We start from the raw sequence: 26,312 nt of genomic DNA, 5'->3' as shown, positions 1-26,312 counted from the left end.
GAGCCTGCGTGTATGCAAGTATGTTTGTGTATGTGTTCTTAGCCATCACAGTCACTCTCAGCTCATTACCTGACATGATGGATGGAGCGAGTGCCATTAAACAACGCCCAGTCCGGGACGCCTGGCACCCTACAGCTGGCACTGAGTAATAGGCACGGTGGTGGTGGCGGCACGCTTGGAAATACCAGGGAGTTCTGTGTGGGTGTGCCTGCATGGCTATGCTTCCTGGTTCTGTCCAGCCCCACCTGCCACCTGGCTGCCCAGCGGATGCCATGGGCATTTCTGGGCAGGCATGGTTGGATAGCTTGGGAGGCAGTGTTTGTATGACTCTGTCGCAGAATTGGCAACAGAGAAAACCCAAAGTGTGACTGTTTTCTGACCACAAAGGCTGCAGTGAAACGATCAGTGTCACTAATCACCAGGTGCACAGCAGCTACTTCAAACTTTTATATTTGACTTTTTGTTTCAGCATCTTCCAGTTTATATTTAAACCGTTTTATTCAAATGTACGTTATCCTCACAAAGAAGACCAGAATGACGGTGCGACACGAATAAATCTTGCAGTGGTTGTTCGTTGCCTTCCTGTGTTCTTTATGTGCCTGTATATGTAGCCTTATTATTCTCCCGCCCACGCTTGTTTTTTTTTTCCCCCAACTGTTTGTGTGTGCCTGCATGTGTGCATTTACTTTGTCTTTTGTGCATTTGTTGCATCTGATGTGAGAATCAGTTGAGGGGCTCTTGAGTGGAAGCCTGGATCAGGAGCTGAATGGAGTTACTATGACTCCAGACACAAGCACCTCCACTCCAGCAGCTTCTTCTGTTTTTTCCCGTCCTCCCCTGCTGCTCCGCTCTCAGTCAGCCTGGATTTGCTTCATGTTGTTTCTCCTCTCTACTCCGTCTCTTTTCTCTGCCTCCGTTAGTTTCTCTATACAGTCTTTCATTTAGTTGAGCTCCTGCGTGCCAGTATGGATCAATGTAACAACACTTTCTTGTTCTTTCTCAGTCTCACTCGCTGCTTTTTGATTCTTTGTTGTTTCTCCCTTCTGAACAGACAACCGCCGTGCAGTCCTGGAAAGGTCTCGTTCACGCCACAACGCAAATCACCAAGCTCGATGATCGCCCGCGCCTATCATAAGACGCTAGATAAGTGCCAAAGAGGCCTGCGAGGAGGAGACCTGGAAGACATCTGAAAGACGGGACAGACCAGACGTCACTGTGGCGCGCGCACACACACACACACACACACACACACACACACACAGACGCAAAAACACTCTCACGCATACACACACACACAGCACCAAGTACGGAACAAATAGGCCTAAAGAAGCCACACAGAACTAAAGGATCTACAGTACATCACTCACAGACATTTAATTTTCATGCTGTTCGTCTGACGCCTTATATATTTATTCATTACTTTCTCATCACTCAAAATGTCTGTGTCCTCTCTAGATGGTTTGATTCATAGGAAAAGGAACATTTTTTTTTTTTTTTTAGGCTGCTGCTGTTGGAAATGAAAGATTTTCACTGCTTGAAAATCCATTTTGATTTCTGCAAGCCTTCTAATCTAATCCTTTTTTTTTTTTTTTTTTTTTTTTAAACCAAAACACCATAGTTCATACTGTTTTGACATGAAACATGCAGTATATTAAAAATAGACATTCAGCCCAGAAGGACGGCACCATAATGTATGCTTATCACTCAGAAGAACATACTGCCGCACAGAGTACATGCAACAAAGGGCCAGTGGCCAGCTGTTCTTCACAGGAAAAAACCTGGATTCAACACCCATGTTGGCAGTTCTACAACCTGCTTTTTCTTTTTCTTTTTTTTTCTTTTTTTATTGCTGAACTCTTAACTCTGTCAACCCCTCCTTCACCTCACATGCAGGCAATTACTAATAGTCAATGTACCCAGAGTCCACATGAATCATTTCGTTTCATTACATATCCCACAAAGCCAAAAAAGCTGGCCCCCGTCTACGCCGATATGTCAGAGCATGTGACTCATGGATCTTGAGAGTGTAATCTCCATTTTGACAAGATGCATTTTATTTTTAGTTCTGTAATATCTAACCGATGCCTGCGGGTGCTGATCTCTGTCCCAAGGTCACTTTTGCTGTTAACGTGAGAGACTGACACATTTCTAAATGCATATAAACTGCCTAGAGGAGTTAACATGACCGTTTGACCTTTCCCGAGGTCACACAGGTTTTCAGAGTTTGATTATACAAAGTCTATTTCTCTCTTTCTTTTTTTTTTTTGGTTAAATATATGAAGGCTCTAAAAAAGAATTCCAGCAATTACATCTGTTTGGTCACAAATTGTTAAATGTTTTACTCCACTCAGATTTACCACAACTTATTTTCAGTGGATGTTTTTTTTATTTTCAAAGAAATAAGCTCTGTGGGAAAACTAAAATGCACACTTTTAGTTAAAAAATGATTATCTCCTCAAAGAAACATTCACATTAAAAAACAACGTGTAATTAATAGAAACAGCTAATGTTCTACCGCTTAAAATTCACAGTTGAGATATTAACAAGTATCATTTATATCATTGAACTAAATGCAAAGCGAAGGCTTAATATGAACCACAGGCCGTATTCTGTGCATAAATTGAAAACCCTGTGAGTAAAAAGCATTCAAACTCTAACGAGAAAATCCATGGTTTTAACACTTAAGTATTTTAGAGTTACGCAATGTAACACCCCATTAAAGCCCCTGTTTCCTGTTGGGATATGTGATGTCATAGCAAAGTACTTCACAGCTGTTTTCAATAAATTCTCCCTCCTAATGAAGCTCTCAGCATCGAAACACACACCTGACGGGTTCAAACTAGTCTTTGCTGTAAGCTTCGTGTCTCTGACAGGAGCCGCTGTAGAAAACAGTTTCTTCATGTGTACTACTTATTCATGTATTCATGCCTAGGGCAGCCCTGTCCTCTTACTGCCCTAAACTGTAAGCAGATGCTACTAAAAACAAGGACTGACTCCACATGGAGAGTGGGCATGACCAGAATAATCGACTGAGGGGCAGAAAAGACAAGATGAAGCTTGTCTTAGCGAGCAAGTCTCCAAACACCCTCCAATTCCCCAGCACTAATGGCATAAGTGACCCTTTTACCATAACACAAGTTACTTTAGTAATACTATAACTGTGCTCTAGGCTTTGTATGTCTGTGTTTGTGTTTGTTGGAGTGTGTGTGAGCGCCATGCCAACTCAGTAATCGGAACAGGAACCCAGGCAAAATAGGATTCAGCGTGCTTGATTCCTGGGCTGAATAGATGGAGATTTTTCATTTAAACAATCTGCCAGTGCTGCTTGTGATGTGTCTGTTTCATGATGCCTCCTCTCCCAGCCCGCATGCTTCTAAAAATGCAATTTTACACATCATCTCGGCTCAAGGTGCATCCACAATGCTCAGAGAAGTCTGCATATTTAAAGAGACAATAATTCTCCCCTGAATATAAGGTTCAAGCAGTCACACAGAGAAAGCATAGAAAATGAGGTTTCCGGATAAGGGATTCTGCATAGAGGGGCGGCACGGTGGTGCAGTGTTTAACGCTGTCGCCTCACAGCAAGAGGCTTCTGGGTTCAAACCCACCGGCCAGCTAGAGCCCTTCTGTGTGGAGTTTGCATGTTCTCCCCCGTGCCTGCGAGGGTTCTCTGCGGGTACTCCGGCTTCCTCCCGCAGACTAAAAACATGCTAGGTTAGGTTAATTGGTGAATCTAAATTGCCCGTAGGTGTGAGTGTGAATGGTCGCCTGTCTCTACACTGTGATCGACTGGCGACCTGTCCAGGGTGTACTCCGCCTCTCGTCCAATGTCAGCTGAGATTGGCTCCAGCTCCCCCGCGACCCTCTAGAGGATAAGCAGTAAAGATAAATGGATGGATGGACTCTGCATAGATAGGAGTTTGTAGTGATGTGTAGTACACTGCAGAGAGAGAGAGAGAGAGAGAGAGAGAGAGACGTGCCGCAAAAGGCAGCGATTTCCTTTTTCTAATCGCAAATCGCCCTTTGTCATCACATCTGTGTCGTTAGAGGCATTGAATAACATCGTTTTTCTGGACATCGATGCTCCGTTACACAATGCCAACGTGACATTTGGTGTTATTTTCACCTTGTGATTGGATACTCATCATGCCAAAATAACCAGTGGTATGTGGTGACAGTTACAGTATCTATTTCTTTCTGAATAATTTGACTGAAAACCTTTTTTTTTTATTTAATCAACTGATATTTCTTTTTCAACATGTGCCAACTTTTTTTAAAACATAGTTCTCACCATGATGACAGAATAACCCTGTGTTATCTTTTTTATTTTATTTTATTTGCTTTGTTTTGTTTTTTGTATATTAAAGGGAGTACAGGTCTCTTTTGAGAAAGATTGTACAGACATAAAAACTTTTGTTTTTTAGCCATTGTTTAATAAACATTGTTGATCCAATTAAAAACATCAGTCTATGTAGGAGATTTTGATGTGATTACAAATGATAGTCATGTGGTATTTCTTATCTAAAAATGCTTAAACATCTTTTGTAAGATGTAATTTATTATTTGGATTTTAAAAACACTTTTTGTAATGATTCCATCTATCATGTGTTCGCCATTGCAGAAGTTCCTGCTACAGTGATCACTGAGCACCTTTTTTTTCTTTTTTTTCCTGAATGACGCCTCACACAGCTTTAAAACCGGTTGCCATTCAATAGACAATGCACGGACACCATGGAATGCAGTTTCTGAAATCATAAGTGTTTAAATTATTTTTCTTTTCATTAAAAAGAAAGCTACAGTGCAGCTAACTTTCAGCTATTAGAGAAACTTCTACAATGACATCATTCTTCATCATCCCTGTAAGTGATTGTTGTAGTTCTCTCCCAACTCATCTTTTAGGATAATCCCAAGTATGTGTTTTTATAGAAAAATAGCAGGAGAGGTTCATCATTTTAGTGTGAAAACAGGCCCTTTATGTGTTCGGGCCAATCATCCCATCGTCTTTTAGCTTGTAACTAACAAACCTGAATGATATGACTTGTGCTCATGGTAATTGTGAGAGAGAGGAGGCAGGGGTATGAAAGACCTTATCGAAAACTGCAAAGGTGCCATTTTGGTGATGTTTTGGTGGCAAGCGCTTTAATTAAAAGAAAAGTTTGCAATGTGACTTACACTCACTGACTTTGCACTTTACCTCACAAGATATTCTGCTCAGGCAGATGAAAAAATTGTTTGAGATGTTTGAATATGACATTGCCACTAACAGAGTGAACTATTTGCAAAGTATTTCTTTTGGTAAATAGTTCCCAGCTGCCACATAACCAAGTCTTTCCTACTTTGCTAGTGCTTACTATTGATTTGTGGTAGACCAATTGCGGCTGAGTAAACAAACAAACACTCACAACGGTTTGACGAATCCAGTCCAACCTTAATGTGTATGCTGCCATATCCCTGCCTACCTTCCTTGTTGTCATTGAGTATGTTTTATTGTCTTAAAAACATTTATATTTGTAACATTTTAAGTTTATTTGTATCCTTAAGAACATGAAAAAAAAAACAAAATGGTTATGCACACTGTCCTTCCATAGAATATGTAATGGAATATGATACTAAATAATAACCACTTTGTTATATAAACTGATTTCTGAAAGATATGTTGTCTTGTATTTTTTTTCATTATGTTGACTAATTCACGTGTCAAGCCATATTTATGGTGCTTCTCTATTTTTTCAGGTTTCACCTTTTGTTTTGCCAAGACTCTCAGATATAAAAATACATCCTCAGTTTACTTTGTGGCAGGGCAGAAGATACCTGCCCCACGCTGACTTATGGACAGGGATTACAGAGAGCTCTAGGTGTTGGCACATGATGAATGGGACAGCTCCTACCTATAAAAGCAACATATTTGGACCTTGGTGTCCCCACTGCTTTATCTTGCGCAGTGTCAAAGGCAAAGTGATAATGCTGTCATGTCCAATGGCAGCTTAGGGAAATTACTAGAGTCAGAAAACACATATCCAGAAAAATTGCCCTTTTTAATCATTTTTCAGACCTTAAAATCTCTCCTGTGCCTACAAATTTTCCCCGCCCAAGTTGAATGATAAGGAAAGGCGGCGTAAAAATTCAATAATTTGTTTATTATTTGATACTGGAGGATTTAATACGATAACCAGGGAAACATTTTCTGTGTGTTTCATCTCCTGTAGGTTGTCAAAAAACAAGCATTGTGTGCCTGATTCTATTACAGGCAATCTGGGTTTGGAATTAATAATAAAATGTGAGAGCATATTTTATTTTAGTGTAGCAAACGTGGGGGAAATTGAACTCTGTATACACTTGTTTGCGCTTCACTACAGCGTGTGTGAGATGTATTGACTCTCCTGTTTCCTCACCCATGTGTTCCTCCCTGTCTGGATGTCTGAGTCCCAGGAGTGAGTGTCAAATGGCAGGGCAGAGCTGTTCCTGTCCTACCTCCTTAGCGTTACACCCACCGCACCACCACCACCATCACCACCAAACTTGCTCAAATCCAATGGCGTGTTCTCTCTGCATGTGCCATGTCCCACTTCCCTGCTGCAGCATGACATCATAAAATAAGGGCTGACATGGGGAAGTAACCCTGTGGCCACAAGAGCCTTCCACACACACATAAACACACACACACACACACACAGAAACACGCTAAGCTCCGTTCTTGGGACTGATCTTCTCTGAGTCTCTCCTCCTCCCAGTGTGCAGCCAGACAGATGGAGATTCATCTCTCAACAAGCTGTGATCTGTGTTTAGAGATGTGTGCTGCAGAACACAACTCTAATTAGGTTTATTGTTGATCTTGGGAGGTTAATTTGTTCTTGGCTGCAAGTAAACATGCTGAAAGAGGCCAACCTAGTTCCTTACAATGCACCAGCATTGCAGCTCTAAAGAAGGGTGGCTTTTTTATCTTCTCGACTTTCCAGGTGATTCGGAAAGATTATACAGCCATGCTATATGTGTCTGGTCTGGTGTAATTGCGCTTTGTAACGAGGTTGGGAGATCTGTCTTGGTTGGGATGGTAGAACGAGGGATGAGATATGGGAAGTGTGTTTGTCTAATGAGCTTAGGGGTACAGTTGTGTGTATGTGGCAGGAATTATTTATTTTATCCTGTTTTTTTTGTTTTTTTTTTTTTTTTTTTTTTACAACCTTCAGGTAAGTAGTCTCGTCAGAGCCTGAGAGATGAGCCGGGCCCACACAAGTTCTCTTTTCTCTCCCTCTTTCCTTCACGCTACACACAGTCGTGTTTCTAATGCGGCTGGTGACAGATCAGTTGTCAGCAGGAGTACAACATAATTATGTTTCATTTCACATTTCCACCTACTTGAGAGTACGCAAACATTATGGAGATGAGACAAAGCAGACAGTAACGATTCCCCCCTTACCTGAGCTAATTCTGTCTGAGGAGAAATCTTATTCAAGCAGCACTTTGCACTTAAACATGAGAGTTTGATAAACGCACGTATGTGTGTGTTCAGGGTGAATGGGTGTCTCGATAATTATGTTTGTGAAAGAATTTTCCTTGTCTAATGTTCTGCAGCTGTGTGTGCGCCATAAACAGCTCAGCGTCATCTGTATTAAAGTATGTCAAATAATGTGACCATCCGCCGCAACGCTGCACTAGTCGCTGCGTTTTCAAGATAAGACGCCTGCATTTAGTCAAACACTGTTTGGTATTTTCATTAGACACAGCAGACAGCAGACATTTTCTTTATGACATTTATACATGAGAGCTGAATATAGAACTGCAAACTTAGCTATGCTGTTTTTTTGTTTTTTTTCTCCAGTGGCCAAATGTGGTACTGCAGAAAAAAATCTCATGTGTTCTCAAAAGCATTTCCTCCCATAGAGCAGTGGTTCCCAACTCCACACTGCTACCAGGCTGCAAGGAGACAATATGACTCTATAAAAGAAAGCTAAATAAAAATTATACAACTTAACTGACTCAATCTTTCAATCCTCATCTCCTATCACACCCCCAACAACAGAGGTCAGTATATGATATCTATCTGTCTCTGAAATCACTCATTCACTACTCCCTATATAACAGCTGTAGAGTCGCACGACTGTAATTTTTTTTTTACATCTATAAAATGTGACAAGATGCATTGTGGGCATAAGCGGAAAGACCGCGGGGGCAGACGGGGCAGCTGCCCCGGGGCCCACGCTCAGTAGGGGCCCCTCAAGAACGCTCCACCACCCCTGACCGTGGGATCGTTAGCAGACAGCGGTACGAATGCCGTGGACGCTACTTTTTTTTGTTACATTGTGGGAGTTTTTGGGGCCACAGTATTGTATATATCATAGATTTCACACTCAAATAAATGGTGCACAGTTTATATAATGCACTATACAGTAAATAGGGAAAGATTTTGGATACAGCCTGGCTCAGTCTGTCATTCACTCTCTGCATTCAGCAGTACATGAAAGTGTTGCTGAGAGGTTCATTTGTATTTTTCTAATTTAGTAAGTAATTACAGTGAAATACAGTACAAATGAAGTCAAGTTTAGGTTTTTGGTTTTCAGATTGCTTGTTTTGTTTGGCCAACATTCATAAACAAAAAGACGCTTGTCTGTTTTGTTTGATGAATGATTAAAATAATGAATCACAAAGAGTTCCACATTGGTTTTCTGTTGATTGACTCGATTGTTTCGGCCCAGAAATAAACTCAAATCAATGTCTCTGCTGTATTTTCTTTTTGCCTTGTTCAACATTCAGTGTTAGCCATGTGAGAGTCTTGAGCCATCTGACTTACATATTTCAGACATCCTCCCCAGACATTCAAACCAATGATCTGCCCTCTTTTTTTTTTTCTTCCTTCTTCAACCCTGGAGTCACTTGTCATTGTGTTTGTCCAGTGTGCCCCGCCGCAGTGTTACTACTTACAAATCAATACACTTTTTTTCAGTACATGAAATTTTAAAATGAACCAGACAGCAGCTGTGTCTTCTATGTCACTTTACTTCAAGTGCTGGATAGGAACACTATGTCCAATAATGCTGTTTGACACTGAGTGACGGTGGTATTAATCTAACCTGGAAAATGTATTACTGATAGTTTCCAGACGAGAGTTTTGGTTTTGTTATTGGTCAAATGAATATACTACATGCTTACTCTTGATCACCGTTGATACTATTCAACATGGCATTTCCACGATCACAGTTCATTGCTCCTTTTTATATCTACTTTTCTCCATCCTGCCTCACCCCACCCACATCCAGGAGACATGGCTCCCAGCAGGGAGAGGGTCAGCTCAGAGGAGACTTCAACCTGTCAGAAAAAATTCACATCTAGCCCCTCATGCCTCCCTTCACCATCCAACCTCTCTGTCTCCCACATCTCCCTTGCTCTCTCCCTGGCACCCATCACTCCTCTTTTCCTCTGCTCCCCTCCTCCTCTTTGCCATTTGATTCAGATCACTGAGTTAGCCTCCGTCTCCTTTGTCTGAGGCTCCATTTTGCCTGGCAGATGGACAGGAGGAGAGGAGATGGACTCACATCGAGAGGAGTGTGTGTATGAGAGAGAGAGAGAGATGGAAGGAGTGAAAGAAAGGGAGGATAAGAGAGGCTGAAACTTTTCTGGGAGGTAAAATGTCAAACAGCAATGAAGTGAGGAGACTTTTATCTGTCCAACCTGCGTGAGGTCTTGCCTTTCAGGCTACTGAGTGACAAGGCTGTAGTTAAAAGAGAGCTGAGATGCGAAAGTGAGGGCGACAGAATGAGTTTACCTCTCATTCAGTTAGCTTGTCATAGAGAATCAGCCTTATCTGTATATGCCCTATTTTACTTTATCCAATGTACGATATCAAAGTACATTCTTTTGTTGTCTTTTTGAACAACTTCAAAAGTCAAAACTTATTCATCCAGAAAAAGTTCAAGGTCAATAAACTTTTCCTTCAAAAACAGTCAACATTAGCGAGATTAGTAATCAAGTATGCTGCCTTTTTGTTTCTGGTTGCATGATCTTTTGAAGTCTCACAATATGGCCAAAAAGTGGTTACAAATGGCTGACTCACTGTATACTCACTGACATGCCCTACATTGCTCTACTACTAAGCTCATGCTCTTAGCCCGTGGCAATGCCTCTACACACAACACAGATGCAGGCCTAAGAATAGAGGAGGGATTGATGGATGTAGAAAGGGAGGAATGGAGCTTGGTAATTGAGTAAGTGCCCTTCTGGATGTGGGAGCTTGAATAAAAAAGTTGTTTTCTTTTTTTTTTTTTTTTTTTTTTTTTTTATAAAAAGCCTTTCTTAGGATCATTTCACTCAAAAGTACATAAAAGCTCTTTCAAAGTTTCTCTGTGTTCTTTGCCCTCAACTGAAATAGTCCCTGCGGAAAATGCAGAAACACACAAACACTCACACACTCTCTCCTGAAAGATGAGGATAAAAGGGTTGACCCCACAAATACAAACTTGCATGCATGCGCACAAATACACACACACACACACACACAAACACTCATAAAAAATAGAGGGTATTCCATTCAGGCCTCCTAACAGTTTATTTTTCAGCTCGGCGTTTTAACCAGTGATTATTAATAATGCTCTAGTTGAAACATAACAACTCATTTTGCACTGAAAGGTTTAAAGAGTGCGAGCGAGCAAACAAAGTAGACTTCATCTTTGTCGCGCCCGGCAGCAAATAATGACCCGCGAGGTAGTGGGAATGGCCATCAGAGATAAAGGCAAGAGGGAAACGCATGATTTCACTCAGGAGAGACTTTTGTCACTCAGCTGTGGAGGAGTGTGAAGGGACAGAATGGATGAACAGGAGCCGCCGTAACCTGGAGACAAACCTACAGGATGATGCAAAACACTAAAGTGTTATATGTCAGTAGTGAGCTAGCTAAATAAACTGAGGTCAGCCAGTTCATTCCTTCACTGTGGGGTAGCAAGTAATGATTATTTTCATTATCAATTCATCTATATTTATTTTGTTGTTGTTGTTTTTCCTAATTAACCATTTAATAGTACCCCATGGAGTTTTTGACCACTAATAGACAATGTAAAGGTACGTCAAGCCGCGTTGCATGTTGGGACAGGGGCGCCATCTTGCACCTGCTACGGTGCTACGGTGGTTACCTGCTTTACCTTTTGTTTTGTTTGGCGAAAAAGTTGGTTAAATGCTTAAATAATTTAAAAGTTACAAATCCCCAGAAGCTCATAAACAGTTCTGCAGTGGCCGGGTGCAGCCGAGCGATCTGCTAATTCACAAGTCGGCAAACTGCGAGAGCACAAAGATAAGGTGCCACTCCTCTTTTTGGCTCAATTATTAAACCAAACAAAATCAAACACTCACTAGACAGTCAAAGGTCAGACGGCAATGAAGTGACTGTTCAGCATGAAGAACAATAATAATCTGAACTTTAGCTAAGTTTATTGAAAAGTGACAGTAACATCATACAGAACAAAGGAGGAAAGTTATCTTTGGTATTTCAGTGGTCACATATACTTACATTGAGCTCTTGTTGTAGCTCTTGATTGTATCGACAGAAGCAGTCTGTGCCACAGTAGATGAAAACACCTCCAACCTTGACAGCAGACCCTCTGCTGTTCATATCCACTCTGTCAGTCTTTGAAAGAAATGTATAGATGAACAGAAGTCTGAACATTCACAGAAATCATAAATATTCATATTTTATTATTGTACTTGTTATCTGAGCAGACCTGGCTGTGATTCCTCTCTTCATTTTCTCAGTATTAATGTGAAATGTAAACCCTATATTATACATTTAATTGTTTGAATGTAATGTAGTGTAACAATATTAAAGGCCAGCAGACTTGTCATCATGGATTATTATTACATGGATTATTTGGTTGATGTGGACACAAACAGCATTGGATATTTTTTAGTAAATTGTTGAAAACTCTGCAACCATGTTTACACAAAACTGTACTCATAAGTTCTATATGTCACATTTAAAACATAAGTACAGGTATTATATAATAGGAAAGAATAAAACATCACATCAGACTTGTATAGAATAAATCTTTATTTTACAAAAGGAGCATGTGAAGGACTACACTAATATCCAGCAGCCACAGCCCAGTCCCTGGATGCTTTTCTCTGAAACAACTGAGCAATCTAATGTTCCCATCAACACACCAACACAGGCGCCATCACGCTGTCTCTCCTGGCTGGGCAGACTGAGAGGATGATATTCATCTATGGAACAGTTGTTGGATGTCCTGCAGCTTCTGTTTCAGTCCTGCATCAAGCTTCACTCTCTTCAGGCGTCCCATGTTGCTGCTGCGGTCTTCATCACTCACTGTGATGCAGCTCTGCCGTTCACTGCAGGCTGCGGGCCTGTCGGTGCACAAAAATATAACACAAGATGTTCCAAAGTTTTAATATTACATATTTCATGTATACAGGGTAGTAACTGTGCATGAGGAAATATATTCTAAAATATATTAAGTATATAAGTATTGTTCAGTTATATAACTGCTCTTTGCCAGTTAGCTTGAGTGTGTTACAGGTTCAGAATGAAGCTCTGGGTCCAAACTGGTGCAACATATTTATTAACAGGGGTTACCTGTGCAAAACATATTTAAAAAGCACATTATTCATATCATCATAGCATTAGCTCAGCTTGCATCAGCTCTACTATCTCTGAACTGTCAACTCCACTGTAGTAACTTTAGCTTACAGCATTGCTTTAAACTGCTCAGTGGACTTCACTTACTATCAGCGTCCCACGTTAAGCACTTTAATCGATGCAGGAATGTTGTTAAAAGTAATCAACTCACCATCAGAAAGGCAGCCATCTTCACCATCCTCACAACATGACGCATTCCCAAAATTCAATACGATGTTGCCATCAACTTCACATTCTCTATGGTGCTATTGAGCAATGCAGGTGTTTCAGAAACATGCCAAGAAATGTGCTAGCAAAAGGCACAGAAGAATAAGGATGCTAGCTAGTGAACATGGATATAAACAATGGAGATTTCAAATGATTTGAAAAACCAGCGATACAAAAAACCCAAAGGTAGGACTGAGCAATGTGGTCGGAAACAATATCACAATATTAATCATCATATTTTAACAATACTGATGAATCTCAGTGCGTTTTAGGGGCTAATCTAAATGTGTCTGTTGCACAGACAATCACAAACAGAAAGCGAGCAATAAATGCTCAGATTCACACTGTTCTTTCTTATTCTTGATCACAGTTTATGATAGAAACCATATTGTTGCCACTTTTAGGCTGCTTGTGTTTAAACATTAAACATTTAAGAAATGTGGCTTTTGTTCCTCAAAGTGGGGTTTTTGTATCGGTACTTAAACTAGCAAAACCTTTCAACTGATATACGGCCCTAATATCATGAGCAGAGAAACATGTTCCACTGTACTGTAATACAAATGTCTTCAGATGTAGACAATAAAACCTTCAATTACTAATGCTTTTAATTTTAAATATAATTTGTTTAGATTCATTTATATGGAAAACAATAATATGATCGTATCACAATGTGATTCCACTGTGAACAATAATAATTGAATAGAATGTTTGCTCAGCGCTACCCAAAGCTATTAAAGGAGAGGTTCACGTTTTGTCACCTCATTCTGTGCTTTCCAAAGTTTAGCCAAAGAGCTCTTTGTGTTTCTATCCCTCCGCTGCAGCTCAGCAGACGAACGAGGAGGAAAATTTACTCCTATAAAAAAAAAGACTGTGACTTTGGAAGATGCCCACATGATTTGTGTAACTCAGACAGTTGAAGCCTCATATTAGCTTCAGCTGAACTTTAAAACGCAATTTTGCACAGGGTGAGGGCTATTGATTTTGTCCCCCATCACTTACATTGAAAGGAAATGATGTCTTCACATCCAGTGTGGTGAGGAAGAATGATGACAGCCACCAATAACTCTCTCGACATGCATATGGCCGTGTGAGTCTTGTTTTAAAATAGACTTGACAAAAATCTGAACCTATCCTTTAGATTTAAAACACTATAAAACTGAGAAATGCAAATCAAATTCAAAACAAGATGCTGCAAATAACGTTTAATGGTTTAAACAAAACGTCAACTGTCAATACATTTTCTGTTCATAATTGAATTCATTAATTGTTTCGGCACTAGTTTCAGGTTCACACATTCATTCAAGAGCATCACACCAAGCTAGTTTCTCAGTGTTAATTGGTGTCTAATTCGACTGACTCATACACTGAGTGACAACTGTATCTGAGTCATGTACACACTTTCTCTGACCCCCACTGCGACCGAATATGCACACAGCATGTCAGCACACAGGTGACACTGCCAGCATTCCTACCCCCGACACTGAGACGATGTATGACAACACTTCCTCCCCTCTTGTCCTCCACTGTGCCCATCCTGGTGCCAGCCCGCTGTGGTGGCATGCCGCCTGTACGTGCCCACATGCCAGCGCTGGGTTTGTCAGTGTCCCTGCATTATGTGTTCATACTCTCACCATGGTGTGTCCTTCTGGGGAGTAGAGGGAGTAACACAAGGTGACTGTTGATATTAGGATGTAGCATTTGCTACGCTGGGGCGCCTCCCTCATTGGTATTTCATGTAGAGCGCCGTCGCATTCGTCACGTTTCATAAACTTCCTTATTATTCACTGGCGGGGAGTAATTTTGTTCTGCCACTCGTAGTTGTAAAAGTGAGATAGTGAGAGAGAGGGAGGGATGACACTCTGAAAATCCTTCTAATAATCATTTTCTCTCTTCCTCATACATGAACTTGTTTATCAGAAGAGCAGGTGGTTGAGTGCCACTCACCTCCCTCCGCAGCCCGCACACAAGCTCACTTCTATGAATCCTAAGGGTGATCATCTGTGAATCCCCACCCAGTTGCAGTATCTCCATACAGTGTCTCAGGATAATCAGCGGGCTTTCTGGAGCTTAGGAAAACAGAGTTGTCAGAAGAGTGACACATACAGTCATGCCTAAGGGAAACGCGGACTTGTAGAGGAAAGTAATTCATCAGTGGGTTCATGAACCAAGCAATATCACTCAGGTCCCATGGTGCTCTGGAAGCCACAAGGAGCAGAGGATTTGCTCCCTCCGATGCTGATGGCACCAATGAATTGCTTAAGTGCACACCATATGCAGCAGGCAGCTCTTTCCGCACACGTCCTTGTATATCTTTGTTTAGTTGCGGAACGTGCCCATAAAGCCCAGCATAGCAGTGAGGGTTTTACACCAAGCAGGTGGCCATGTTGTACTCGGCCAGAAAGCATAAAAAACAGCCTGCCCCCGGCAGCTGCCTGGCCATAAAACACATTTATACCATGATGTCTGTGCTTGTCCCCAAAGTGTGCTTCAGGCCATGGGGCCAAAAAAGTAGAACCTGGTATATCAGATGAACTTGAGTCAACTCTAAAGCAAAAAACTAAGTAAAAAAAGAAAAAAACTTTGACATTTGAAGTTGTGCAAGTTCACTATATCTGCAGCTCTATACAGTAAAGTATATAAGTCTACAGTGAGAAAACTACTCTTCAAACTTTCTGTGTGACTTTCTTTTTTTCTCTATTTTCAGAGGGTTTCTTTGTTCCTGGACCCATGGCCTCCTCCTTTCTTACTTTGTTCTAGAGTAAAGTGCCAGTGAAGTTGTCCCTAAGGCGGTGGATGCGCTGGAGCATAAAGTGTGCCACAAGGTGGACTGGCGTATTAATGGAGTCCGGTTAGAACGGCTGACCTGTGAAGCAGTACGGTCAGCTGCTAGGTGAGCACGCCGCCGCTGTAAATCCCAAACAGGCGTCCCTTGTCTCTCTCTCTTTCTCTTCTCCGTCACGCCTATCAGCCACCACTTCCCCTCTATTTTGCAGCCCCCACACCGCTGCTAACAGAATGTCAAGTCAAGCTTTGTTACCGGGGGCTGACGGAGTGGTCAACAGGGTTTGGATGTGGCAGGTTAAGGTTGTAATCGCCTGTTTTCATCCTCCTTTCAGCCCATGATGACAAATAAAGAATAATTTCAGTTTTAAGGATTACATTCATGTTCCCAGGCGGAGTCAAGATGCAGCTCCGTTAGATTTATGACCAACATGAAGCTGGTGACTAATGTTATAGCCCGCTGGGACGCTATGATCTCTCTGTAGCCTGGATTTGTGGCCCTGTGAGTTTTTAACCTTTAAACATCCAGTATTTGTGGTGAGTTCATTTCATCTTCATCTTAAGGGTTTAAAGCTAAAGAATACATCATGTACTGCACAATGAAAGCTTGTAGTTTACAAAATGTGTGTTAATTTGGTCAGGATTAATTACAAGCTCTTTCTTTAGTTTAAAACATACTGCATGTACCAAATCCCTCTTCGGTATATTGAAATGAAAACCATGATCACACAGAATGTGTGTAAATACGTCTTTGTAGTTCTGTCACGATTTCTTCCTGACAGACAGTCTCAGGTCACCTCTATACATGTTTTGTATCAGTCCCTGTGCCCATGTCTAAACCCACCTTGCAGAATTTGCTTTCAATAATGTATAAAAGAGGGCACAGACTTTGCATGTATCGTCAGTGAGAGGACATGATCCCTGACATCTGGAGCCCGCACAGGGCTCATACTGAATGATAATGGCCTCTCCCCCTTTTGATGAATTATTAAATTCAAATTGTTTTGCAAACAAAACATATTTGTTAACACAATGAAATCTGGGGTGAAAGCTGGAGCTTTATCAATATTTAATTTTCACTGCAGACAACAATATAGCCTTTGGCCAGTTTCTGGTACATAATTAATGAAAGGGCAATAGAACTAACAATACATATAAAACAACCACTGCTGTCATATCAGTACAGGTTTTAACACTGCAAACAACCATTGCTACTTTGATACTGTACCGAAGCGTTCACGTGTTTCGGCGTTACACACATGCTGATGAGCTGAGATTTAGTTCTAAAATGACACAATTCTGGAAACACTTATCAGCACTCCACTGAGGCATTAATATTTATGGTCCCCTTGTCATCATTCAGTCTAAAACTCCTATTGTTCTTTTGTTGAACTCAAGGTAATCCATCCATATTTAGGTTTTCTGACTGATTGATTGGATATCAGTGTCAGACTGCAGTTATACGGAGATGTGCCTGATTGGGCTGATTAATATTTGATTTCCTGTTGAAAGGTTGCCCCCTTCTCTCTTTTTCTCTCTTTCCTCCTGTGTCTGGCATCAGAGTGAGAGGATGGGAAGTCAGCACAGTGAATATCAAGTGGCTGATTGGGGCTGTCACTGTAGACCCCAGTGGACCCTGGTTGCCAGATGTGCTTGTCCATTGGTGTCAGCAGCAGGATTTGTCTCTTGGGTTTGCAAGGGTTTGTCGGGGTGGACAGACGGTGCGGAAGAGGTTGCTGAGCGGAGTACTGTCCCTCACTAGGGCCTGCCACTCATACTGTCTTTTTCTCTGTTCATCACTGTCAGTAGACTGCTGATGCTGGTGTCTCATGACTGTACCTATCCTATGGTGCCATCTCTCATGCCACACGTTCTACCTGAAATAAATCTCCCATAACGCACGACTTTGACTGACATTCTTGAACGAGTTATTTTGTAATGATACCGCAAACATTGGCTCACTTTGCCGCGGAGAGCATGGTCTGTCCCTCATGTATACATCCCAGAAGAGCACTGAGGTCGATAAATGCATAAAGCTCAGGAATTAAAGGAAGGACGTTTTTTGTGTTATTGATTGTGTTTGTTGTGGCATGCTATTCAAATGTGGCGCAGTGTGAGAGACATACATAATAAGATATAGCACTGAGGGGGTTGAAGGTTGGAGCCTTGAGCTATTTTCACCTTTAGTTTGTCCTGTAACTCGGCTTTACCTGTGGGTAATGAATAGAAGCTGCTCTGTTATGAAGTGAGGAGGAGCAGTTTGCTGCTGCATTTGAGGGGCACCTTCTTACATTTGTTTGAGTATTTTAGACCTTGGAGAGCTCATTTAAAGCCTACTTTATTGTTTCCAGCGGTACCACTCAGGAACACCGAGGTGGTGCTCGTTGCTATGGAGGACACAAGAAAGCGATGTAGTGGTGCAGACAGTGTATAGAGAGGGAATATGTGTGTACAGCATGTATGAATGTGTGCGACGCCTGTGTTTATGTATATGTGTCAGTGAAGGTGTGTGTTAAGTGTTCCTGCTATGTGTTAAATCATCTCTGCACCAAGGTTCGTGCATTGTGTGTGTGTGTGTGTGTTGTGTGTGTTTTGAAGCAGCCAGCAGAGCGGGGGGAACATCTGCACACAGTGGCACAGGCCTTCTGCCTTTACACACGGCTCCTGCCGAGCAACGCTTCACGGCCTAGCAGGCTGTGACCTCCCAGAGGCTCCAGGGGAGCTCTTCCTCTTAAAAGCCAGCTGTGCCTCATACTTTCTGCCCGCCAAATATTCCACAGTCCAGCTGTTCACCTGAGAAGCATGGAGCACAGCCCTCTCACTTCCTCCCTTTTATATTTTTGGAGAGCCATTGTGCTGGTTTAAGAGAGCATGGAGTATAGCACCTGTGATGGCTTTGTTGTTACTGCTAAAGCAAGAAAGTTGGCCTCTTACTTTGTGTTGGGCTTATTTCAAAGCTTTACGATAAAAGTTTTTTTTTTTTTCCAGACATACATAGTATAACAATAAATGCAGTCTCATTCTGCTCATCTCTTTTGATAAGGTACAAGGTGTAGAATATTTTCTCGTTTCTCAGGGGTTCTTACTCTTTGTAGCAGTGCATGACCTCAGTTTAATATCTGAATGTTTAATCACTGCCGCTGTCTTCAGGACAGTAGAGTCCACGTTTCATCGCTCTTTATCAGTTTTCCTTTTAAATGTCACTCTTTGAGATTCAAATAAAAATAGGTTATCTTTTAAAAGGCTTTCCATATTCTTAATCAGCTGTATTTGCTGCATGTGATGCAGACTAGAGTAAACTACATATGTGTGATGGTTTAGAGCCACTTTAAAGGATTGGAGCAACAGCATTTAGATACAGATAACAATATGACAGTCAAGAATACCAGAAGTGTCATTTACTGACGATTCCCTTGTTATTGTTGAAATTGTCTTGGTAGAATCATCTTATTTGTGGCCTTCAGTCACATCTCTGTTGGTGTCTGACATCACTGAATGGAGCTAATTTTCATCATTGATTTTTGTTTTTCAACCACAGGAGAATTGCATGATATGGTCATTTGCGGACATGTGCTGGCATCTTGTAAATAACCCATTAAGGTTTTTAATGATGCCAATCATTTTGAAGATGTGAATCGATGTGATGAATAAGAAATATGTTGAATGACACCTGTTTATTGATGTGTGTTTTTTGGGGGTGCACAGGTTGTTTTTTTTTCTAAATAATAATAAGTGTCTAATCAAAGTAATGGCTTCTAATGAATAAAGCACCCAGTGCCCTGTTGTAACTGAATGAGAGAACATAATACACATTTAGTGAGATATCCACCTTTTACTGAGATGACACACACTTTGTTGGCATTAAATCTTAACTTAACCACTGGTATTAAAAGTCCTCTTAGGGCGTTTGCCTAAAAATGGTTCCAGGTTTTGAAGACAGCAAGAAATGTGAAGAGCCTGTGTCAAGTGTCTCCTCCAAAAATATGTCAGTCAGGACTGTGGAACATGGTAAAAATGTTGTTATAACAAGGTGCTGCTTGCTCTGTCATGTACATGTCCAATATGTCTACAGCAAAGCAATTATTGGCCCAATGGACAAAATGGTTGGGATTTCAACATTGACTAACTGTGTAGGATGTGCAGAATCTACAGTAGGATCTACAGCAAACAAACTGTGCTCATGTAAAGGGAAATGTCATCTACCACTACTATAAAGGCCACATTTGAATCTCAAATAATATATTGTAGTTTCATTATATGAGTTCTTATATTCCTTACACTTGTTGTATGTTCTCAAAGTGAAACAGAGAAAGTGATATTGACTGAGATTATAGATACACTATATGACTGCAGAATCAAATACACTAGAACTTTGATTGTTGGTGAGGCAAAACTATTAATATGAAGACCTAGCCTTTGGCTCTGAGAAATTGTAATGGACATTTTTTCATAATTATTTGACATTTTGAAGACTAAATGATTAATCAAGAAAATAGTTGGCACATGAATAGATAATGAAAATAGTCACTGATTGCCATGTTAAGGGTGGACCTTGAAAGAAGGGACTATGGGCTTGTTATTATGTAAAATAAAGTAAAATAAATACTATACTACAAACCCACAAGTATACACATGATGCACACATATCTATTTGTCCTTTTATAAGCCTAAAAGACAACAGTATTTCCTGCTTAGTTCTTAAAGATTTCTTATTACTTACTCTGAAGAGCTTATTAGGATAAAGCAGCGTGTTCAAATGTTCAATCAGAAATTAAGCAGTGCAATGAAGCAAGACTGAGGTTAGTTAGACTGTGAGGTTAGCAGATACTTCAGCAGTCAGCTCGCCTGTGAAGCCTCACTTTCATCTTAGGGTGAAGGGACAATGAAAGAGTAGATGAGAGAATAACCCTCGCAGTTCTCCATGAGATGGGAAGTTAAGAGATCCAACCTCACAGTGATTGATGACTAACATGGCAATGATACATAGGGTGCCCCCGTCTCCGTCCTATAATTTATGAGCAAGCCCGTTTAATTTGTCTGTAGCTTAATTTGGCCCGTATATACGTATGACGTATGAATCATGTTCAGCGATTGATGGCTTATACTCTATATCAGCGGTGGCTGACTGAAACTAACATGTCCTTTGGCATAGACACCTTCACTGTCATCTGTCCAATCTACATGACCTGACAATTAAGCTAATAAGTGAAAATGGTACCATCCCAATGCAATTTTAATGAGCACCATGTTGAGTAGAGGATTTTGTTCATGAGGAATCATTAATGACCTACTTCTGATTCCCAGCGCTGAGGCAGAAATGGTAAATGCACTTGAACTAAAGGCTCACCGTAATTGGTCCATGGTCCATAGTTGAACTGAGCCTAATTGTGCCCCTAGAATGTCAGTCAAAGTCCTGCTGTAAATTTGTATGGTTTGAACACTTTTACAGGTCTGTCATCAGTATAACCTTCATCGAAGTACATGCTTTGGATGATTGTCCTTTCTGCCGTCGAACACATTGTTCAAGCAGTCCAGAAGTGTGAATAGTTGTACCATTAAGTTCACAATATCGGCATCATTTTTAATGTCATAAAGAAATTATCTTATCATACAAGCATGGTTTAAAGTAAAAGTAATAATGTCTCTAGCACCACTGTGGAGGAGCTGGTTCTGAAAACAGTGACTTTGCTAGTGTGGAAGCGAGAAGCTGCAACCAGGAAATGTTTGGCATTTATAAGGATTAATCATTTATCAAAATAGCTGATTAATAGCCGATTTATTTTCTGTCGATTGAGTAGTTGGACTAATCATTGCAGCTCTAATCCCCTACAATATCATCTTATTTTAGGGCGATATCGCCAACCCCATTCTGTGAGCATCTATCTGCTGTATTACAAGAAGTGTGTTTTCCTCAACAACCTTAATCTCCCTGCCATAGTAATCTGGGGCTTTGCATTGCTGCCACGCTTGGAAGTTGGTTAGGTTGCCTTTGTATGTAAAGGCTCACTAATAGACCCACCCCAGTGGGACATCATTTCTATTCCACTCATGATGAAGACATCCCTCTCTCTCTCTTTTTTTTTCTCCTTCTGTCTCTCTTTCACTTTTTTCCTCTCTCTCTCTCTGACTTGATATTTTTCTCTTGGCTCTTCTCTGCTCTGCCTGTGGGCCTGTGAAATGTCTCTGTCTGAGGAGAAGGCCCCCTCGTCCCTCTGGAAGCCATTAGAGAATCTTTATGAATATGTGCTGAAAGGGCGCTTTTTTCAGGGGTGTAGACTGAGTGGGTGGGTAGTTGAGGGGGATTTATGTGCAATGCTATCATTTTCCTTACATGCTCTTGTGAACCACCCATGGATGTTAGATTTCCATGTATCTTTTTGCGGCACTGTTTTATTTCGTGCTGCTCGTGTGCCTTTTTTTGTGTTGCCGGTGCTGCTGAGTGACACTTGTGTTTAAGTGTAGTGCCTGTGTAGATATTTTTCTTTCTATACGTGTGAAGCTGTATTGTTTAAAAATATTGTTAAAATTTATGGGCTTCACCTGCAATGGTTTTCATTTTTCAGACGTTTCCAAATCCTTTCCTCTAATATCTCACTTTCTTATGTACTTTTTCCTGCTTTTACTACGGACTTTTTTTTTTTTATTTGGAGATAGTAGTAAAAGTAACTTGGGGCACAAACAGAGAGAGTGCTGCTCAATATAAGTGCATTTTTAAAAGAGGGAAGATGCAACAGGGCTCAATTTCTGTGGCTTTTATGCATTCTGTCCCCATGAAATAAATATCACATATTTTAAAAGCTTGTATGTAAAATTGAGCCATGATTAAATATTCAAGATGCTCTTGAAGAGATAGTGGCCAAGATGTACTAAGTGCACCACTTTACTTGTGGCATCTAGCCCTAAATCTGATTGGTTTGACTATGTACTCCTACTGGTAAGCCTGCGGCGGTTTATGTCTGAGTATGAACAGTGGCGCTTTTAGCAAGATCACCATACTGTGGCATTTTTTCCCTTCTTGTTGATATGTGCTCTTTGGTAACAAGATCTTATTCAGACCAGCTATGAATGCAGGCTTTTAAATGAGAGAACAAAAGAGGGAAGGCGGTGGCGGTGGTGGTTGCCCTCTGCTTCTTTAGCTCATTAATTGCGGAGAGGGCAACTGTTTTGAGTCCTACCTGATGGTTTGGGCTGCAGGCCTGCCCGGGTCAGAGGAGAGCTCCAGTGCTCATGAATCATACGGCTGGGAATAGGAGCCCAGCTGAGGTCCACAGGAGGGGGGCTAAGCATTGCCACAAAGGCCTCATCCACAGCACAGAGGTGCTTTGGAGGTCCTGCAGGCTCAAACAATCAATCAGAGACCATTCTATCATACAGTAATTACACCCAGGGATTCATAGTGCTGTGCTGTCCACACACCTTGGAACACACACCCCTTCCCTGAATCCAACCCTCCACCTCTTTTGTCAAGTGGTTAGTCTGACGCTCTTTTCTATTCCCTCCAGCCCCTCCATCATTGTCTTCCCTCCTCTTCTTTCCCTTCTTTCTTCTTTTTCCCCATCTCCCATTTGGCTATGGGCGTAATTTATAGTAGGGACGGTGGGGATATGTCCACACCACTTTTCTGGTTACCTATAATTGTTCCCACCACTAATTTGATATTAATTGCATATGCATTTAGTCAAATATAATTCCCATCAGCTCTACAAAGGGTTAACTCCCTTATGTTCCCACTGGATAAGAAATAAAGTTTCTATTGGTGTTAGTTTGCTTTGTTCCTGCCTCCTTTACATGCAGTGATGTGATTGCTGGAGTGCATTTTGGATGAATCAGAAACAGAGCGCTTAGTCAGAGGAGACTCAAGGCTAGAGCACAAGACAATCCAGGGTTAGGGTCGTGTCACAGGTGCTTTGTCTTCTGTGATCATCAACGTCATGGTACCAGTATCAAATTAAACACGATTATTGTTCAGTGATATGAAAGACACAGCTGTCCTGGGCTGGCTATCTCACTATAGACCAGAAATTGTAATAGTCTTGCTAAGGTTAGCACTGTACAAACAAAAATAGTTACAGATATTAATGTTATACTAGTAGTTAGTATACTTGACTAACACTAACAGATAACGTAGTTAGCTAACAAACTAAATGTTGTGATAGGGTGTGCTGTAGGGGGATTTTGTGCTATTACTTTGACTTGGCTAACATTAACTGTTCTTCTTCTCCTCATGTTGGCATTATACTTGTTGGCCAAACAAGAGGAGCATTAGTAATTCTTCCCAGATTCCTAGTTTGCTCTTCTGTCTTCCCCAGTTTCAAATCCCATCTGTGTGGCTACAGGGTTACTGTAGTTAACATTATAATTAATTACTGTCTGATGACTGATTGAACCTGCAGCAGTCTGGATTAGCATCAATGATGTCAAGAAAAAGAGACATAAGGCTTATTTCTTGGTAAATGTAAGTATGTAGTAAATGCTGAGTTGGCTCACTTGCTTTATATCTATCAGCAAATATCATTTGCCAGTAAGCACAAGCCTGGTCAGTTAACTTATTATCTAGTGTTGTAATCTAGTGCAAATCAGAAATTCCCTTCATTTTCATAACTTGCATAACTATTTTAGTTGGCCCTTACATTTTCATTGAGGTTTGTTTTTAATCACAGCGAGAGACAGAAAAAGAAAGAGAGAGAGACCAGGCCAGGCAGGGAAAGAAGAGGAGTGAACAGCTAAGAATTTACACAGCTAAGCGAAGACCCCCTGCCAAATTTATGTCCCCACCATTTTCCAAATCAAACCCACACCCTTGTGTTTTGGCCTTAACTGTGGTCCTCCATTTGCCCTCCATTTTGATCTCAGCGGCAGCATCCTCTGTTGCTGGGTGCTGGCTTTGCACACAAACACACGAGCACACTTACAGACAAATACACATGCTCGCACATCATGTTGCAGATTGTGGGGAGAGGATAGATGGGAGGTGGACTGATGGTGTCTGTGGGGGAGAGAGAGGGGTATGTAGGGCACAGTGTGTGGATAAAGTAATGATTTCTCCTTCACACCTCCCTTGCTAATTAGTGCAGGCTGCCTGCTGCCTTGAAGGGGGCGGTGTCTAGGGAGCCCTGCTATTTGTCTTGAAGAATTACCGACAAGGAATTCACGTCGCTCCTTAATCCCACAGATACTGGACGGAATTCAGCATTTACCTGACTGCAGCCACCTGTCACTTCGATTTAATGATTGTAATGATCATTTTTAGCCTCCACTCCTCATGGCAGCCATGCAACAGGGATGTGGCATAAGCTGCAGCCCACTTCACCTCCCCTAGGAGTCTCTCAGCGCAGACTATTTATGTGTCTCCATGCCGGAGCGTAGTCTACACATGTGCATCCACCATATTCTCCCATCATCTCTTATTTGTTCCCTCAGTATCTATCCACACTTCCTCAACTGTTCTTTCTCCACCCCCATACATTTGGAGTGCTGTCGGCACAATGACTACATCGCTTAGCCCTGTGTCATGCAGCAGGACTGATAGCAACGGTGTGTAAATAGGACGTACATTTCAGAGGGAGTTAATGTATGTATTGACCCAGCACAGGCTATGCTGAAATCCACAAAAAAGGTTTTCAGATGTTGAATTTTGAAATGTATTTTTCTTCTTTCTTTCATTTTGTTAAGAAAAATCCAGAGGAACAGAATCGTCTCCGGGAAAGTGAAATAGTTGAGATTTGTAATGTGATGCTGTTAGGTGGGTGTGTAGCATCTTAAAGATATATGTGATAGGTGTTTGTGTGGGAATCCCATTAACATTATTTAGCCCGAGGTGGATCTCATCTCCATAGCAGCTGCATCTGACAAGCCTGCAATGGCACGACAAAGAAGCCAATCATTAATGTCAGCCAAAAGAAAAAAGAAGTATTATGTTTCCCTGGAAGTAGTGCTCAGTAATGATGTCCATTTCCCTGCATTCTGTACGTTTGCCTACTGGGCTAATAAGATGAAACTTTAATGATCTCACAGGGTATATTGTGCTCTTGCATTACCAGATAGTAATACAACAGCACAAATAAAAATTCAACTCAGATAAGATTGGGGTAAATAGAGCTTCGATACAAATACAAAACAACAATAACAATGTCTGCCCGTGTAATATGTAGAAATGAAAAGCATGAAAAACAATGTACCCTATGAGAGAGTACTGGTGACAGCATCAACGGTCTAGAAGTTATGAAGTTAAAGTGTGAAAAAACTTTTCTACACTATGTGCCACGTACAGTGTACACTCAAAACATTTTTCTAGAGCACTTCAGAAGCTTCTGTTACTGCCTGAGTAAAAACATAGCACTTCAGCTAATTACAGTATACAGTCATAAAACATATATTCGAATGACTCTTTCTGAATGGGACTGAGAACAAGCTAGTGTTTATAAGGGTGTCTATTAATTTAAAATTTCAGTACAATTTAACACATGTCATTAACCATAAACTATCAAACTGTTAATGTGGTTGTGTGCAGGAGGGCATGTTCTCGTACATTCATGGGAGCTCTGCTATGCTTTTCTCCCAGTAGCAAGAAGTTTCCCTCTCTGTCTCTGAAAGTCACACTTGAGGGAAGTCCACACTGTGCCAAGATAAAGGGAGACATAGTGTACAGTATTTCCAGAGAGGGCGTGCCGTTGAGTATATACCCCTC

The 26,312-nt window shown here is 41.2% G+C and overlaps 1 protein-coding gene and 2 long non-coding RNA genes across 3 annotated transcripts in view; 1 reads left to right on the top strand and 2 right to left on the bottom strand.

Moving 5' to 3' along the window:
* The window catches only part of diaph2 (diaphanous-related formin 2), a 381,520-nt gene extending 375,868 nt beyond the window's left edge, over nucleotides 1-5,652 (top strand). Inside the window, exon 31 of the mRNA XM_044363276.1 lies at nucleotides 1,052-5,652. Within this exon, the coding sequence (XP_044219211.1) occupies nucleotides 1,052-1,116 (65 nt within the window). The 3' untranslated portion in view covers nucleotides 1,117-5,652. The remainder of the gene's footprint in view (nucleotides 1-1,051) is intronic.
* LOC122990146 overlaps nucleotides 1-26,312 on the bottom strand; it is a 158,548-nt gene that overhangs the window by 15,713 nt on the left and 116,523 nt on the right. The gene's annotated exons all lie outside the window — the stretch shown is intronic.
* LOC122990147 lies at nucleotides 12,014-13,289 on the bottom strand. The gene is made up of 2 exons (XR_006405273.1): nucleotides 12,789-13,289; nucleotides 12,014-12,345 (listed from the first exon to the last, which is right to left on the bottom strand). It is a non-coding gene; the product is annotated as an uncharacterized LOC122990147 (long non-coding RNA).

This window comes from Thunnus albacares, chromosome 10 (genome assembly GCF_914725855.1).
Source record: "Thunnus albacares chromosome 10, fThuAlb1.1, whole genome shotgun sequence".
In the NCBI taxonomy this organism is placed as follows: domain Eukaryota; kingdom Metazoa; phylum Chordata; class Actinopteri; order Scombriformes; family Scombridae; genus Thunnus; species Thunnus albacares.
Note: the sequence above shows the minus strand (reverse complement) of the source record. Positions and strands in the feature narration are given on the sequence as shown.